General features: G+C 35.1%; 1 protein-coding gene across 1 annotated transcript in view; it reads left to right on the top strand.

The window, feature by feature from the left end:
- The window catches only part of LOC111050522 (multidrug resistance-associated protein 4-like), a 148,826-nt gene that overhangs the window by 73,222 nt on the left and 57,283 nt on the right, over positions 1-18,321 (top strand). The window contains exons 6-7 of the mRNA XM_039440393.1: positions 7,401-7,623; positions 9,951-10,107. Coding sequence (XP_039296327.1) covers positions 7,401-7,623; positions 9,951-10,107 — 380 coding nt within the window. The remainder of the gene's footprint in view (positions 1-7,400; positions 7,624-9,950; positions 10,108-18,321) is intronic.

The following is an 18,321-nucleotide window of genomic DNA, read 5'->3' as shown; positions in this document are numbered from 1 at the left end:
GATAAAATAGTGTACTCAACGGTTATAATCTTCTCCTATCTATATTTCTTCTTATTATTATTTCTCATCTTCTTCCTCTTCTTCCTTCTTCTGCTTCTTTTGTCTCCTTTTTCTATTATCTTCTTCTTCTCGCTTGTTCTTCTTCTCCTCCTGTCGTCTTCTTCTTCTTCTTCTTTCTCTAGCTTTGTCCGGCAAGGACTGATTTGTTTTTGTATTATGGAGTCCCTTTCGTATAAAGGTACCAAGAACAATAACAGGGATATTTCCAGGGCTCTAGAGAATAATAATACTAATTCCCTATGTCGTTTTGCTAAGTTGAAACGTGTAGCAACGTGAGTTGAAATGTATAAGTTGACCTAAATTTTTGAAGGCTGATCTTCGAATTGATAAAATGACGACTTTATAGAAACATGATCACAAGCAAATCCCTAAGAACATAATGGAGACTATTCCTTTTAACAGAAAAGTGTTCCATTATCATTAAGTTATCATTATCCTCAAATGATACGAGTCGATCCATTCGGCGTATTCACGCCGATCCATTTCATCTAGGAATACCATCATCTAAATATTATGGTAACAATGAAGTGTGCGCAGAAAATCTCACTGGCACTGACTGTACAACTATGAGATTAAGTCAAGACTAGACAAGGTCTAAGATTCAAGTCGACGGTTTTGCATTTCTCTTTATGTTTAAATATTTTTATGTTCCGCATATACGGCGAATCGCGGCAATAAATTTCAATGAAATTTAACAGGTATGTTACTCTTTAAATTGCGCGTCAACGTATATATACAAGGTTTTTTGAAATTTTGCATTTCAAGGATAAAACAAAAGGAGAAAGAGTCTCTTTCAAACGCCAGTATTATCGTAAAAATCAGACTATAGAATTATTTATCATAAATCAGCTGTCGAGTGGATTATTAATTGCATGAAATGACGCATGCAATTAATATCCCAATGTAATTTGGTAAAAAATCAGCTGTCGTGTGAACTATTGCAAGCGATGAGGCATGCAATATTGATAACTCAAAGTAGGTAGCTCATTATTTTCTCCCGACTTTTCTCTGCTTTCAACTTGGTAAGTAGGTACTTCAACTCGGTATGATTGTAGCTGTTTACAACAAATTATTAGCATTCTAATGATAATAATTTTACTCAATATCAGTAATTATTGACGATACATTTCAAACAGTCATTAGTGGCTTACACACCGATATTTCGCCGACACGTCATAACAGCACATAATTCACCCTGATGGAGGCTGTGGTTTTTAACTGCGCGAGGTTTAATTTTCACAGGACTACTAGTTATTTTTCCAACTGAATAGGTCAACAAATTCTATTGGGAGACATCAAAGGGAAATGCAAGGTGCTGCATTGTGATAAAGTCACGTTCAGCAGACGCCAGTATGTTTTTTCGATGAATAAATTGAACGCAACTTTAGATCTCAATTAAAGATAGATTTCTCTAAGAGTGATCTTTACTCAAAGGAAGAGTACATTCAACATTACTCCATATGAATGGTATTATGCTTTCTTTCCCTGTGTCTTGTGTATTTGTTACTGTGGGCTGTGTCTTTTTTGTTCGACCATTTAGATTTTTCGACAAGTTCCAAATCCCTCTGATTTAGGTGGGCAGTCAATGCTATTTAATCTATCTATCTATGCATGTAACTGGTTCATAAATATGAAACATGAAACACCATTATGTAATGCACTTACCAAATGCAGTCCCAAAATAAGCACTACCAAATGCACTCCCAACTGGACAGTTGGGTTAAGCAAGCTTGAAGCTAGTTGAAGACACTCCCCTACACTTATGGAGGCTTATAACATTAATCCATTGTACCTTGTTGTTCAATATTGTTTTTTCTCTCAGTAATTAAACAAAATAAAATAATTTTTCTCTCCACAGATGCAAATACAAGAAAAAGTGGAAAAAAACGATGTATGAACCTGAAAACAAAAATTATCGAAATAATCTATCACTTTTAAACAAAGTAGGCTATATATACATATACAAAAGATACCATGTTACATCATTATCGTATCAACGGTAAAATAATAATATTAATTGACAAAATTAAATATCATTTGCAAATTATGTAGTATTGAAAAGCAGTGGTAATCTACTTAATTGCTTCTTAAATTTCATATTTCTTTGATGAATGATTCTTCTTAACTAAGTAGAAAACATACAGCCATCTATTATAAAGATATTTTGTTGTCAACAATCAATTAGTACTCAAAAGAAAAATCATGTGTGTAGGCCTACTGGCCTAATAATCCTAGTAAAATATTAAAAGAAAGATCAATTATTAGTAAGATGATGAATAATAAAGATCAATAAATTATCATGGGAATTGATTACACAAAAAATATAAGTACAAATTTCAATTTCATTATTATCCTTATTAGCTTATGGCTTTGAAGGGCGAGTAGACCCAAGGATTGGTCGCTGGAGGTCACCCGATAGAAAAATCCATCGTCAATATGGTATAATGTAGTATTGCGGAGCGTTACGATTTCCTTGACCAATTCCATGTCGACTGAATGTGTTTTGTCAACTATTGAACTCGCAACGCAAAGGCACAGGTAGCATCCTCGTAGAGGGGAGGCAAACAATACTAACTAAAAATCTATTTTTTCCAGGAAGGGTATAATAAGGAAAACACATGTTAAATATTTCCTGCCGCCAAAGTGCAGTACTTTATTCCTGGCACTAGAATTTTTAGAAATAGAAGCATTTGGTTAACTTTGGTTTTACGCTTCAGTGAACATAGTCTATTAGCAGGGTAGTTCTACCTGAGGACACCACCGATGACTAATTGACCGAGCTTTCTAGAAGTACCTAACGGGAAACATTCGACTTGTTTCATGGAAGCAAGGCATTGTAATACTGAATGAGTATTTATAGTTCTATAAAGCAAGGCCTTTTGGTTCTAATACCCGAGACGTCAGTCTGCAGATTGTTGTTATGGAATGCAGAAAACTTCTTTCACCACCCTTAGACAATAAATGCTGTTTCAGAAGATTTAAAAGATAAGATTGAAAAGATTGAAAGACATGCCGCTTCCAAAATCTATGGATATGGTTTTAGTGCTATATATATATATATATATATATCTGTGAGTGTCGCATAAGGTCCACACTATTATTCCTCACCCACCATATAGCATATATAATATATCGAACTTTCTCACTCCCACTCAACCACATCACTCTCTCACACATACCCTTTCCTTCGGGCTCACTCTCTCTCTCTCTCTCTCTCTCTCTCTCTCTCTCTCATCTCTCTCTCTCTCTCTCTCTCTTCTCTCTCTCTCTCTCTCTCTCTCTCTCTTCTCTCTCTCTCTCTCTCATCTCTCTCTCTCTCTCTCTCACTCTCTCTCTCTCTCTCCTCTCTCCTCTCTCTCTCTCTCTCTCTCTCTTATCACACACATGATAATGGATTGAAACGCAGTTTTCTATCTTTGACACTAATATCATGCTTTAGTTAGATCAATAATGTTTCAATAGCCATCTAGATCTAGGTGAACTATTTGTAACACAAAAACTAATAATTAAAACCACCCTAAATAAACCTTGATTAGTCCCAACCGATATGATTTTCAGTAACTTTAAGGACATGACAAAAATACAGTAATTGTGGGTTGGAAACGTAATTTTGAATATTTATTATAATAAAATGTAAATCCCATTTTCCCGGTGCTCTAAACTCGTTATTTAATAATAAGCCTACTGTTTAAGAGCCATCAGAAGAACAAAAATCATAAACCTTATTCCGGGCCACTTTCTCATTAATTCTAAATTCTCGTATATGTGTGTGATAAACGAAATTTGAATTTGAAATCACAACATTTTTTGAAAAACGTGCTTATTCTACGAAAATTGAAACCCCTTTCTTAGCTGGCGTCTAGGAATAAGAAATATATTGACCGATAAATACAAACAATTTGAATGTAAGTAGATTAGGCGATTAGGCCTTGTCTAAAGAATTCAGCTTATAGTCTGTTATACAATAAATGAGCAATTCAATATTCATAACATCTTAGTAGTCATCTTATGAATAGTGTAGTCATTCATCAAATCAGTCTTATCAAGTCATAATTATCATTACTCATTACAATTGAATAAATTAAGTCATACATTGAAAAAAAACTATTTATAAACTCACAGCACTGAATATCACATTTTCAACAATTTGAGAATTAATTTACGGAATAATAAGCATTTTCATTCAGAATTAGATTTAGTGCGTTTTTTAATTTATTCAGAGGCCAGTTTCTCCTAATATAAGATAGGGGCAGATATTGAACATGGAGTACACTAAATAGGGATAAATTTCAAGCTCTTACTCAATCTGACATTAGGAGTTACAATACTCTAGTAGTCCAGATAACAGTAGACCTCACTGAACATCCTTTGCAATGTGGTAACGAGAATCCTTTGCCATCTACTACAAATGCTATCTACTAGGAATAAAGTCATTGATATAATATCAGGTCTTTTTTAAAATGTTTGCCAATGGCCCCACTAAGAAATCTGATCAGGCTGGTTGGAGACTTCCAAACAACCATACGATCACATTTATATTACATTACATTATATTATATTACATTACATTACCAGGGCTACCAGACATTGTTTTGCAGTAGTCGTCAATATACTATATCATAATGGAAAAAGTAGAACTTTTATATGGAAGTAATGAACTCACTTCGTTACAAATAAAATCTATTGGTGTGCTAATCTAAATGTTGCACTACTTCAATCCTGTAAAAATGAATACCGACATAATACTTATCCTGAATTGATGGAATCCCAAGTCCCATTGCGCTTATGATAATTTTTAATATTAACTCAGTAAGTTCAGAAAGTTATTTCTCAGTTGAATCAGAGCTACGATTAAAAAGATGATTTGGGAATTATCAAGTGGCACTTTTTGTTTTTCACTGAGATTTTCATTTTGTAACATGTAGAGACGCTTGTCGAACAACAATCTGTTAAATTTCTATGGGGAAGATTTCATGAGGAAAATGAAGTTTTTCATTGACATTATCATCCGTAACTCGGAACGCCATGATAAATCTTGGCATCTAAAGCGGCGTTTACACCAATCCTCACAGATTATTATAGATTGAACGGCACTTGAAAAACACATATGTTCATCATGTGTATGATAAGTTATGTTCAATCTAATATAATCTATAGAATCTATTGGTGTTAACGCAGCTTTACTCTGTGACTGTCTGAAGTTAATATTATATTAATTTGAATTTACAATTCGAGACCGCAGCTTGGAAAAAGAAGAGATGATTAGCTCATAATATCGGGGACCGAGCTTCGCTCAGGAGTACAAAAGCATAAACAATTTATTACGAAAGAAGGAATTATAATGAAAACCCATTTTGGCCATGTGGTTTTTAAGAAGCGGTGATGAATAGGTCAGTGGTAGGCTATTTGGCTTTTATATATTCCATTTCATATTCATATTGATTATTCTTTCGGGTTGAAGGTTTAATATATACTCATTAGATATATTGGAATAGTTATCTTGGAGTTTGGTAGAAATATATTACATTTGCATAGAACTCAATTTATTTATTTAAGTTATCTTCATAATTCTATCTATCTTCTATCTAATTCTAATAGGTTACCAACCCATCCCTATCTTATATGATAAACCTTCAATCATAAACATATATCTGCATGATTGAAAAACAGCAGACATTCAATTTACTAGAACAAATAATGGAGTGCCTTCAAGTTCAGATGTAGGCAACACGCCTAACTTCTTCCTACATTCGCTACCTTGCTTCTGTGAAACACCTTGTTTCAGTGAGAACTTGCTTCTGTGAGACTGCCATTTATAGCGCTACTACTTTGGACGGAGACCTTGTCTCTATGAAACTGCTTGTCTCTGTGGGAACTTGTTCCTGTGAGACTGCCATTTATAGAAATACTTGCTCCTGTGAAACTTGTCTCTGTGACACTAATATCGTTCAAAAACACTACTTGTCTCTGTGAGAACTTGTCTCTGTGAAACATCCCCTGATTTTTGTGCTACCTATAATCAATAATAACTCCAGTCACTAGTTTCCAGAAACGTGGTGTACTACCATATTAATGACTTTTCATGATTATTTTTAATTATTTAAAAACATTGTTGACATTCTGAGCCTTCAGGCTAAACTTGGGGTCGCTGAGAACGAATCTGCAATCAGAATTTCTCTATAACGAAAAATAACGAAAAAAAAACAGCTGTTGATCTTCCGGCAACCGTTAATATAGTCATCCTGCAATGCGGTCGAAACACTTCCAAGCCAGACACCCATCTCAAATGACAACAACGCCAAGCTGTGAGAAACCATCCTGAACTGCGGCGCTATGTTAAGAGCAGAAAGAAAGCGTAGGTCATTGTGATAGAACCAGCATAAAAACGGTAACAGTGTGCTCCTATTGTTCTATTAAAATATCATTGCCCATTATACAGTCCTTTGTTGCAACCTAAGGCTGTAGCCTGACTATAGCTATCTTATTTTCTTCTTTTTGTCCTGTATTTTCTTATGTTGTTTTTTTTTCTTCTCCTATCTTTTTTTTCATGATCTGATAGCTCAAACGGTCATATTCCTCGAACAAGAATGGTCTTCTCCTACCTTCTTTTCTTACATCATCTTCTCAGTTTCCCTTCTTATATTCTGTCTTCTTCTTTCTACTGCTCTTGATATTTTCCTGTCTTCTCCTCCTTTTTGTCTTCTGCCTTTTTCTTCACATATTCTTTCTCCTGTCGTCTCCTTCTACTTCTGCAGACTTATCCTCCTCCTCCCTTATTTTATTCTTCTTCCCTCTCTTCTCTTCTTACCTTTCTTCTACTTCTTCTTCTTCCTCTTCTCCTTCTCCTTCTCCTTCTCCTTCTCCTTCTCCTTCTCCTCTCCTTTTGGTAGAGAGTTAGTGGGGAGGATATTTTTAATATTCTTTCCGAAGAATGGACATTGATATGTCCAAAGCTCCGCCAATTTATGTAGATGCATAACAATATAATTATCTATAGTTATTATATTACAAATTACTTTTTCATATCATATACAGTTCAATAATTATTTTCTTAGTCTATATTATGTAAATTCATCTATAATTTTTCTGTATTGTAAGCTATTGTATATAAGTGTATAAGCCAGTATATATTGTAATCCACATAAATAAAGTACTCAATCAATCAATCAATCAACCTCCTTCTCCATCGCCTCCTCCTCCTCCTCCTCCTCCTCTTCTTCTTCTTCCTCCTCCTCATTCTCCGTTTCTTCTTATCTTGTTTTTTCTTACACCTCTTTTTATTCTCATAGAAGAATTTCACAAATAGTTGCCAACGATTAATTCGATTGATGTGTTTGCAGGCACTGCGATTGTCGAAAACGGCACTGGGTGAGACAACAGTGGGTCAGATTGTGAACCTGTTATCGAACGACGTGAACCGGTACGACATCGCGTGCATATCCACGCACTACCTATGGATCGGGCCACTCGAAACTGTCATTGTCACCTACTTCCTCTGGCAGGAGATCGGTGTTGCGTCGCTAGTCGGAGTGGCTGCACTACTGGTTGCCATCCCGTTGCAAGGTTGGTTCATACAAAGTTGCTTGAAAGTTGAATGGTTGTTGCTACAAAGTTACTCATATTATAACGAATCGGGAATTATGCCTCCACAATATGTATCGAATCTTTATTTAATGACCTTCATGACCTTCTCTCCCAATATGGTTGGCCAACCACTTGATCTAGGCCACATTCATATTCATGATTTAAACTGTACTCTTTCAATCTCGAACGATAGCTGTGGCTGTCAAAATTGAAAAGAAAAAGTTATTTTAAATATCTAGGCGTTATAGTTGATCAGCATTTGCGATGGGATATTCACATAGATAAGCTTTGTAATAAACTCAAGCACTGGATAAACAATTTTTATAATATCAGCAGGTTGGGTAACATAGCCGTTTCAAAATTAGTCTATTTTGCCTACATTCAATCTCATCTCCAGTATGGTATAAAAATTTGGGGTGCATCTTAATCGAATCACTTCAATAAGATATTCATCACCATCCAAAAAGCATTATTAAAGGCAATTTTGGGCAAACCTAAACGATTTCCAAGTGACAGTATTTCTATTGAATTGAATGTATTGACGGTTGAGCAGCTGTATAATTATAAAGAATTTAATTATTCACATTAATAAGCATAAAGAACTTTTCAACCTCCGTATATCGCCTTACAATCTCCGTCCCTCAACCATTACCTTTGAACCACACAATGCAGTTCTATTCATTTGTAGAAGACAGTTTGATTATATTGTTCATAAGCTTATAAATGTGATACTTGCTCTTTTTATAACAGATAATTTGAATGGAAGACTTCTGAGAGAGATAGATTTATGGATTGCTTATTCACATCCTAGGATAAGTGATTTCTTGTAATAATGTAACTAGGATAAGTTCACTGCTATCATTCAAGAATGACTGCTTTTTTATTTTGTTATCTCGTATTTTCTTACGTACTTTTTTTACTTTCCTTCTTTGTAATTTTTTCAAATTTATATGTTAATAGGAATCCAACAATTTTATTTATCTTAGAAATAATTTTGTTTTTAGTAACACTCGGCCCCTGCGCTCAGGTTTCTAACCTTTTCAGGGACTTTCCGTATTTAATAATAATACTATTTTACTTTTAACTTATTTTGTTAATCGTCAATTGTATTTATGTAATTATAGACATTCATGTATGCATTGTATGAAGGAAAAATAAACTATTGATTGATTGATTGATTGATTGATTGATTGATTGAATTACTTAATTTCAATCTTATAATATATTTTGAAAAATTGTATTTTGAATTTTGAAAAGTTGGCTTTCTGGTGTTCTGGCTTAAATTAGCAATAATTATTGGAGAATAAACTAGTGACCCCTAGGGTTGGAGAACTCGATCAAGAACTAACTGTTGTGTATTGTAATCTTTGAAAGCTGCGACTTTTAATAAAACAGAGTCGATGAAAATCAAGGAAACAGCTAAATATTTCTCTAACAAGCATAATTTGACAGTAGGTTCATTGGGGATCCTATTCGGAATGAGAAATTACAATAATATACACCTCAAAACCAAAACCAAAGACCATTAAAATAGTATTATGTATCACCACAGTTTACAGAATTATTGGAAACAATCATCCAAAAAGCCTAAATTTTGAGTTTTGATGATTTGTTCTTCAGGTTTTCAATGTCCTTGTTGTAGAATTATTTCTGGAAAGTAAAATTAGAAATTGATCGCGTTACTTGTTGATGTGGCTACCCTGATGGTTGCGATACCATTGCAAGGTAGATTACCAGAGAGTTGATAACATGTTGTGATTCTGTTGCAAGGTTAGTTGCCACAAAGTTGGCCACATGTTACGATTCCGTGGCAAGATTGGTTGTCATAAAGTTCATTTAATTTCATCTATTCATTTATTGAATAACAATTACAATATCGGAATGAATAAATAGGCGCTAGCCCAAAAAAACTTCTTCTGTACCTAATTCTAGTCCAATAAAATGCTAAAATATTGCAATTCCATTGCAAGAATTGTTGTCAAATAGTTGCTAACATGCTACGATTCAGTTGCATGACTGGTCAGAAGTTGCTAAAATGGTTGCTATCAATGATAGGCAAATTTTTTATTCACTATAAAATCTCAATGGATTAATTAATGAAAACAATATAAAAATCGTGAAGTAGGCCTACCCTTTATTTTTTAAAAACTTTAAAATAGTTCAACAACTAGCTTTGACCCTAACTTAGGTCATTTTCAAGTTCAAACTTGTTTTAAAAAAATAAAGGGTACTTCAGGATTTGTATTGTTTTTATTAATTTGTTAAAAAGTAGCCCATGTGATTAGTTGTTGTATTTTGTGTTTTAGCCTGGCTTGGAAGGAAGAGTTCCGTATACCGTTTGCGAACAGCCATCAGAACCGACGAAAGAATACGACTTATGAACGAAATCATTTCTGGCATTCAGGTCATCAAAATGTACGCATGGGAAAAATCTTTTGCCAACATGGTTTCTAATGCTCGCAGGTAATTCATTGAATCTACTGTCTTTAAACTTGATTTATATTTATAAATTGGAGATAGATTTGTAGATGAAGATGATGATGATAAATAGATTTTAACTAAAGATATAGATTTATATATTTAAATAATTGGAGATTTGCCATATTATTTGAATCACTAACTTGAAATCACTAGCTTAAATAAATTAAGTTGAGTGAAACATGATACCGTAATCTATATGAATAAAAATCGAGCCTCAAATTTTGACATTTAATAACTTTTTATTTGTGCACCGAATTTGATGATTTTTTTAGTTGTGTTCGTTATGTTTAGAACCATTTTTATGGCCTATCAAATTTATTTAGGACTCTTTCTTAGGTTCCTTCAAAGTTTGCATGTAATCCTTATGGGAGAAGATTTGTGAGCTGGCCACACACAAAAATAAAAATCAGCTGTTATAATCATTGCGTCATCCAACAGCCGTCGGTAGATCTGTTTTTACTTTCCTTGCCCTATTACCATAGGTACCGGTAAGGAAAGTATTGCTTTCCGAAAAAAATTAAGCTACCCCAATTTCTAAATTTCTATAAGGTCCCCTGAGTCCAAAAAACTGGTTTTTGGGTATTGGTCTGTATGTGTGTGTGTGTGTGTGTGTGGTGTGTGTGTGTGTGTGTGTGTGTGTGTGTGTGTGTGTGTGTGTGTGTGTTGTGTGTGTGTGTGTGTGTTGGAACAAGGTATATACGGGGAGACAATCAAGTATACACAGCACATTAAGGGGAGGTGTGTACACTAAGGGGAGACCCCGTAGTGTCACTGCTCAATTTTAGTAAAATCACTTCTACATGCTTAAAACCATGTAAAAACGTAATAAAAAAAAATCTCCCCATTTTGTTAGTACTCCACCTAATTGGGATACACTCCAGTTTCCAAAATTGCCACCACGTTGTGCTACGATCGCTAATACACACTTACACAAAACTCATTTACGGATTGAGCATACAATGCGGGGTACTTGCATATCCCTGCATATCTCCATTGTCTCCTTCACTGTTCGAAGTAACTGGTTTGCTATGGGGCTTGCCGTGAATTTATGAATCAGCAACTTATCTCCTTTTTCGTTCAGACTCATTGAGTCACAGCTTAGCGAATTCATAGTTTATTTTTCTGTTCATTCACTTGAGACATGAGAAGGGAGCGAGGAAACATGCTGCCAGAATGTATTGTGGTACTGATTTTTTAGTTATTTGGTACAAATAGTCTGAAAATGATTCTTCACAAAAAATACCCTTTGCTAACCTTACAGTGTTAAAAATACCTGTTTTTTTCTCCATATAACTCAAAAACCTTTCATAGTGAAAAAATCCAGAACTGTTTCCAAGAGAATAAAATCCTCTACAATTCAACGCCAAATTAGGTTCATCACAATCAATGGTGACTTGGTAACACAATTTCCCGAGAATTTTCCGCATTGAATTTGGGTTATTGCTAGAATGATGCGAATGAGAGGCTTGTTAAGATTCAAGAATAGCACGTCAGTAAGTTTATATTCTTGAACAGGCTTCACTGAGAATTCACTTACTGTTTTAGAGAAGCGGATGCCTCAAACTTTGCTAAACTAACATTGTATCTCAAGATCAGGATAGCCTATGATAAAATGAAATTTGTCTCTTAGTTTCTCTCCATATTGACATTTTCTTCTGTGTCTGTCAATCCTTGCAAAAACTCTCTTGTAAACCTTGGATTGAATATTTTACTTGTGTACGGCATGCTCACTTTTTGTGAAAAGACGTTGTTCCGGAGAATAGATTTAGTAATCATACCCTGCTCAAAAAAAAAGTAGTCACAACACCTTTTCCAATTTTATTTGAGAAAGTAAAAAGTTAATTTGAGAAAGTATCAATTGTATTTGAGAATAGTCACTTGTAATTGAGAGAATGTCAGATGTAGCCTAAATGAGAATAGTCAATTGTATTTAGGAAGTCATCACACATGTAATTGAGAGTAGTGAATTGTATTTGAGAAATCGTCAAATGTAAATGAGAAGATATCATATCATGAGCAGACATTTGAAAATGAGAAAATTTTCCAATTGACATGTCGTGACTCTTCTGTAGCCTACAGTACAGGTTTGATTTGAGCAGGAAAGGATACTGTACTACGTACACAGTATTCCATAGGCTTTGTATGTGTGAAATTATTATTTTCAATTGTGAAATTGAGGAGCTGGGTAGAAAAACGACCCGAGGCCACTCGTGTCGTTTTTCCGCAACACGCTTCATTCTATCCGCCATTGAATTCTGAACAGATTGGTACATAAAATGTTGTTGTATCTTGAAAAATGATTGAGTTGTGAAAATTTTTTGTTTGTGTGGCAAACCTGAAATTATTCAGCTGACAAGCTGTGAGCCAGCAGCCAGTGAAATCCTTATTTTGTTTTCTTACAAAAGAAGAAGCTGATTGATTGATTGATTGATTGATTGAGTACTTTGTAGATTACTTGTACTTATGTAGATTACAGTATATACTGGCTTATACACTCATATACAATAGCTTACAATACAGCAAAATTATAGATGAATTTACATAATATAGACTAAGAAAATAATTATTGAACTGTATATGATATGGAAAAAGCAATTTGGAATAACTATACAAGATTATATTGTAATGCATCTACATAAATTGGCGGAGCTTTGGACATATCAATGTCCATTCTTCGGAAAGAATATTAAAAATATCCTCCCAACTAACTCTCTACCAAATGAATGGTATGAGAAGATCATTAATACATCCAGGGAACCAATTATCCTCTAGATGATGAAAATAATGAAGAAGACGCTCCTGAAGAAGAATCCGATGCTGAAAGCATTGGGTGTATGAATTTCCCGAAAATCAGAACAGTACCATGTAACATTCCAGAGTCTTGATTATGGGAAGAAACGTGTTCAAGAAGAAAATATCATCTTCAATTGTTCACTTCTAAATGACATTTTTTAGATCTTTATTACCTACTTATTAATTATCCAATATCATGAGCAATATATTATCATTATCACTACTCTTGATACGGGTTTTTCATCATTTTATTGAACCTCTGAACATGTAACAACCAGGGTTATGGAAAAACGACCTGAGACAACACACCTTATATCAATTATTATCAGTTAGCCTTGGATTACTGGCTAATTATGAATAATAGCATTGAAAATAGTATAAAAAGATCAATAAAGTTCAAATACTTGCAAGAATATTGCATTCTGATGAAATAATGAAGATGTGTACTAAATATTTCAAACTCAATTTACACAAAACTTTTTTGACTCAGGTCGTTTTTCCACCCAACTCCTCAATTATTTCCCCTGTACTGTTCACGAATGATTAATGAGAATCATTTCTATGTATGTATTGGCAACACGACTTTTGTCTCCAAACATTTGAACTTGATGAAGATCAAATTCTCTATGTTCACGGCGCAATTGAACTTTATCATCAATCAATTGAATCTCTTGATCAAGCAATTCGGTAACTCTCCAATGGATTTTGGGGCTCAAAAATATTTTTTATCTAAAAACTAAACGTTTCATTTGAATATAAAATATATTATCATATTATTTTTTATGAGTACAGTTATGGAAAATAAAAGTATTGGTTTTTTAAAATCATTCCCCAATTACAACTGACAACTTTTCGATTTCAAATCGTATGTTCTCAAATTAGGAGTTGATAGTGAGCTGTTGAACGGAGCGGTCGCAGAATTGTTTTGCTCTCTTATCTCAAGTTTCCGGACGGTTCGTGCTTAATCGGTTCATTTAGTGCATGTTTAACCTAAAACGTTCTTTCGTAATGAATTGAATTATCAATTTGTTATTTATTTGTGAAATTGTTTTCAAGTGAATCGAAATATTCAAAGTTTAAATTAATAAAAACAGTATCCACCAGACGGTAGTGCTAAAAAGAGACCTAGAGCTAAAAGTTCTTTCGTAATAAATTGAATTATCAATTTGTTTTTTATTTGTGAAATTGTTCTCAAGTGAATCGAAATATTCGAAGCTGAATGAATAAGAACAGTATCTAACAATACTTTTCACCGGACGATAGTGCTAAGAAGAGTCCTCGTGCTAAAAGTTCGCCTGAGCTCGAAGAGATGGAACAGAAAAAGCGTGCTCCAGACCCAAGTGTTAAAGCTTCCGGTAATGTGAACTCAGACTTTATTGAATCACTATTTGACCGTTTTGAAAAGCGGTTTAGTAAGGCTATGGATGAAAAACTCGCGCTGCTAGCTACAAAGATGGATTTAAATGGTCTAATTGAAAAAGTGAATAAACTCTCTGTCGAGAATTAACAGTTAAGAAATCAAATTGTTGCTCAAAAAATTCAGAATAATCTCATAATCAGGAAGATGGAAAATTTTGAAAATAGATCGAGAAGGAACAATATAATTTTTCGCGGGCTGAAATATGAATGTGCAACAGTGGATTACGTGAGAACTGTCAAAGACTTTTGTGTGAGTCATTTGGGGGCACGAGCAGGTACCTGGGTTAATCGAGCACATGCATTGGGCAAGAAAATAGATAACGGGCCAATCATTGCGCATTTTCCGGACGATCAGGACATCCATTTCATCACGAGAAACAGTAGGAAGCTGAAGGGTACACAGTTTGTGATTCATAAAGACTTTGCTTTCGACACAAGAAAACGACGATCAAAGCTTTTCCGGGTGCTTGGCGAGTTGAAGAAACAAGTTCCGGGAGTGAGAGGAGAGTATCGGTTGAAGTGGATCGTTTAATCATGAATAGTCGGGTTTTCACGCTGGATGAGGAGAATGGACTGGTCTCGGAGGGAGAGGATGGGCTGCAGAAGATCGGGAGCATGTTCGATGAGAGTGTGATGCGGGCCGTGAGCGGGAGCATGTGTGATGAGGAGGAGCGAGGCGGCGAGGACGAAGACCGCAACCGCTGAGATAACGCCGTCAGTCCGTGTGAGAAGGGACAGTTGAGTATAGTAGCGTACAATGTGGCTGGATTAAGTGGTAAGATTGTTCAAGTATATAATTTTATTTGTAATTATGATGTTTTTGTACTATTGGAGACGTTTGTTGAAAGAGGAAAGCAATTGTATTTTGAAAACTGTTTTCCAGATTACAATTTATACTGGGAATTCGCAGTTGGAGAATCAAACTGAGGTAGAGCAAAGGGAGGAAAGTTAATAGAAATTAGTAAAAGAATAGAGAGTTTTTGTAAGGTAATCGATGCGCTTGAGAGGAAAGTTATTCACATGAATGCAGGACAACGGGATGAATATTATATAGTTCCAATTTACCTGAGTGGTGGAGGAGACATGGAATGGGAGAGAGAATTCAATACATTATGGGAGTTTATGATAGTGCAAGAGCATAATAGAAATAATATGATTTTAATTGGAGATTTTAACGGTAGAATAGGAAATGGACAGGACATGTCGGAATTAACAGATGTAATAGAATTGGGAAATGCACTGAGTAATAAGCAAGAGTCAAAGGATGAGGTGATTAATATGAAAGGTAAGAAAATATTGGAGTTCTGTGAGGTTTTTAATTTCATCATTATGAATAGAAGGATAAGTGGAGATAGGTTGGGAGACTTTACTTTTATAGGCAGAGGGGCTTCCGTAATAGATCTATGTTGCATGGCTGTCGAATTAGCGCAAATAGTTGGAAAATTTTCTATTGTGCCAGAATTTTTATCTGATCATTTCCCAATTGAAGCTACGCTAATCACGGTTGATACTCTAGAAAGAGAGAGCACAATTTTACCACTCTTACCGAAGTTGAAATGGAAGGAAGCGAGGAAGAATGAATATATATCTAAACTCACCAATGCTTGTAGAGAAATAAATGGTCTTCCCGAGAGTAGTGAAGAGACTTATGAAGTATTAAATAATCTTGTATATAGAGCTGCAAATTATGTGCCCCAACCTGATAGAAAGAGAGAAGGATGGAGAGAAAAGTGGTTCGACAAAGAGTGTGCGGTTATGAGAAAGCGAGTGTTCAGCCTATTGAATGTGTTTAGAAAATCAAATTCGGAGCAGGTGAGAGAAAATTATATGAAGGTAGTAAAGGAATACAAACTGCTATGTAAGAGTAAAAGGCAAACGTATTACAGCGATATAAAAGAACAATTCAGAAGAGTCAAGGATTCCAGTGATTTGTGGGCTCTGATAAAGAAATTCAAGTGTAGAGAGTTCAAGATTTCGGGAACTGTGAGTGCTGAGGATTGGGTTGAACACTTCAGACGAGTGTTTGGATCAGTTTGCGGGGTAGTCACATATTATGCGGCGAGGAATGTTGAAGATCAAACTCTTGACAAAGACATAGATATGAATGAATTGGAAAGTGCCTTCAAGACAATGCGCAACAATAAGGCTCCAGGTGATAACAGAGTTCCTGCTGAGTTTTACAAGAATGCGTCAAAAAATTACAAAGAGATTATTTTGACTTTTTCCAATGCCATCGTCAGAGGTGGACAGATACCAACAGGGTTTCCACGTTCAATTATATTTCCATTGCATAAAAAAGGTGATACTAATGAAGTGAATAATTATAGAGCCATATCTTTTATAAATGCTGTCGCTAAAGTATTTTCATTTATTTTACTGAGAAGGTTGCAGTTGTGGGAGGAAAGAGAAAAGATTATTAAAGAGAATCAGTGTGGCTTTCGGAGAGGTTATTCGGCTACTGATAATATTTTTGTTCTATTCAATATAGTAATGAAAACGTTGAATAGACCTACAAAGAAGTTGTACTGTTTCTTTTTGGGCTACGATAGTGTGGACAGAGAGGCTTTATTTTTTAAACTGAGTGAATTGGGAGTGTCGACTAAATTTATTGCGATGTTGAGGAGTCTATATAGAAATACGAAGTCTCCTGTATGGCATGGCGTGGAGGGTAACTTAACAGAATACTTTGAAACCAGAAATGGATTAAAACAGGGATGCGTATTCTCCCCGTTGCTATTCACACTATTTTTGAATGATTTGAGTGATGTTATTGGTGGAGGTATATTATGTTGGGCAGAGGCTGATAAATTCGCTGTTATATTGTGATGACGTGGTATTGTTGTCTGAGAATCCTCGACATCTGCAGTCAATGATAAATAAGTTAAAGGGATATTGCATAAGGTGGAATCTCACAGTGAACATGGCTAAATCCAAGATTGTAGTTTTCAGAAGAGGAGGACGATTGGGAGAATGAGAGAAGTGGTACTATGGAAATGAAGTTATTGAAACAGTGAATGAGTACAGATACCTGCGAGTTGTTTTTTCATCAAGACTTGCCCTAACCGCACATTTTAAATGTAAGATAACAGCTGCCAGATTTGGGATTAATAGTGTATGGCGAAGACTCATTTTGAATGATGAAGCACCTCTGTCAATGAAATGAAGAATTTTTGATTCGATAAGTAAAGCAGTTGTAACATATGCAGCACAGGTATTGGGATATGCGGAGAGAGAAGAACTAGAAAAATTTCTGAGGTTGTTTGTCAAGAAAATATTTGGACTACCGTGTAATACGCCAAATTATATAGTATACTTAGTGACAGGAAAGGAAATTTTGTGGTTGTATACTTTGAGCGTTCATATAAAATATGTATTGAATTCTTTTGAGATACCTGGCGACCGATATCGAACATTGATCGCAAGGCATTGTTTAAGATAAAAGTGTGGTTGGTATTCTGAATGGAGACGGATATTAAGTGAGTTTGATATTGAATTGCCGATAACAGCGGACAACTGGCAAGCAGCAAATTTCAGGAGGGGGTGGAAGCAACGTGGGAGAGGGTAATGGAGAAGATAAAAGCTAAAGTTAAAAGTAAGTGGCTAGAGAGAAGAGAGCGGTCACAGTTTCACAGAATCTACGCAGATGTAAAAATTGACGATGGAACGAGAAATTACATGAATGATGAGTCCAAACGGAATGTTACCTCGATGATTTTCAAGGGCCTCCTCTGGGCTATTATCGCTCAATCACGCACCGCAAGAGATGAGGGGATAGGTATCTGTTCTATGTGCAATAGCCGAGAAACGGAAGATGCTTATCATTTCATCGGTAAATGTTCAATTTTGGGTGAAATAAGAAAGAAATATCTGAGAGGGGCGATGCTAGAGAGAGAGACAGTAATTGAGTATCTGAATGGAAAATTTTGGACGAGTCTAGTAGGATATTGAGGGAGGCAGTGGAATACAGGCGAGAATTGATAAAGA

Source organism: Nilaparvata lugens, chromosome 13 (assembly GCF_014356525.2).
Source record: "Nilaparvata lugens isolate BPH chromosome 13, ASM1435652v1, whole genome shotgun sequence".
NCBI lineage: Eukaryota > Metazoa > Arthropoda > Insecta > Hemiptera > Delphacidae > Nilaparvata > Nilaparvata lugens.
This window is presented reverse-complemented; position numbering and strand designations above follow the sequence as displayed.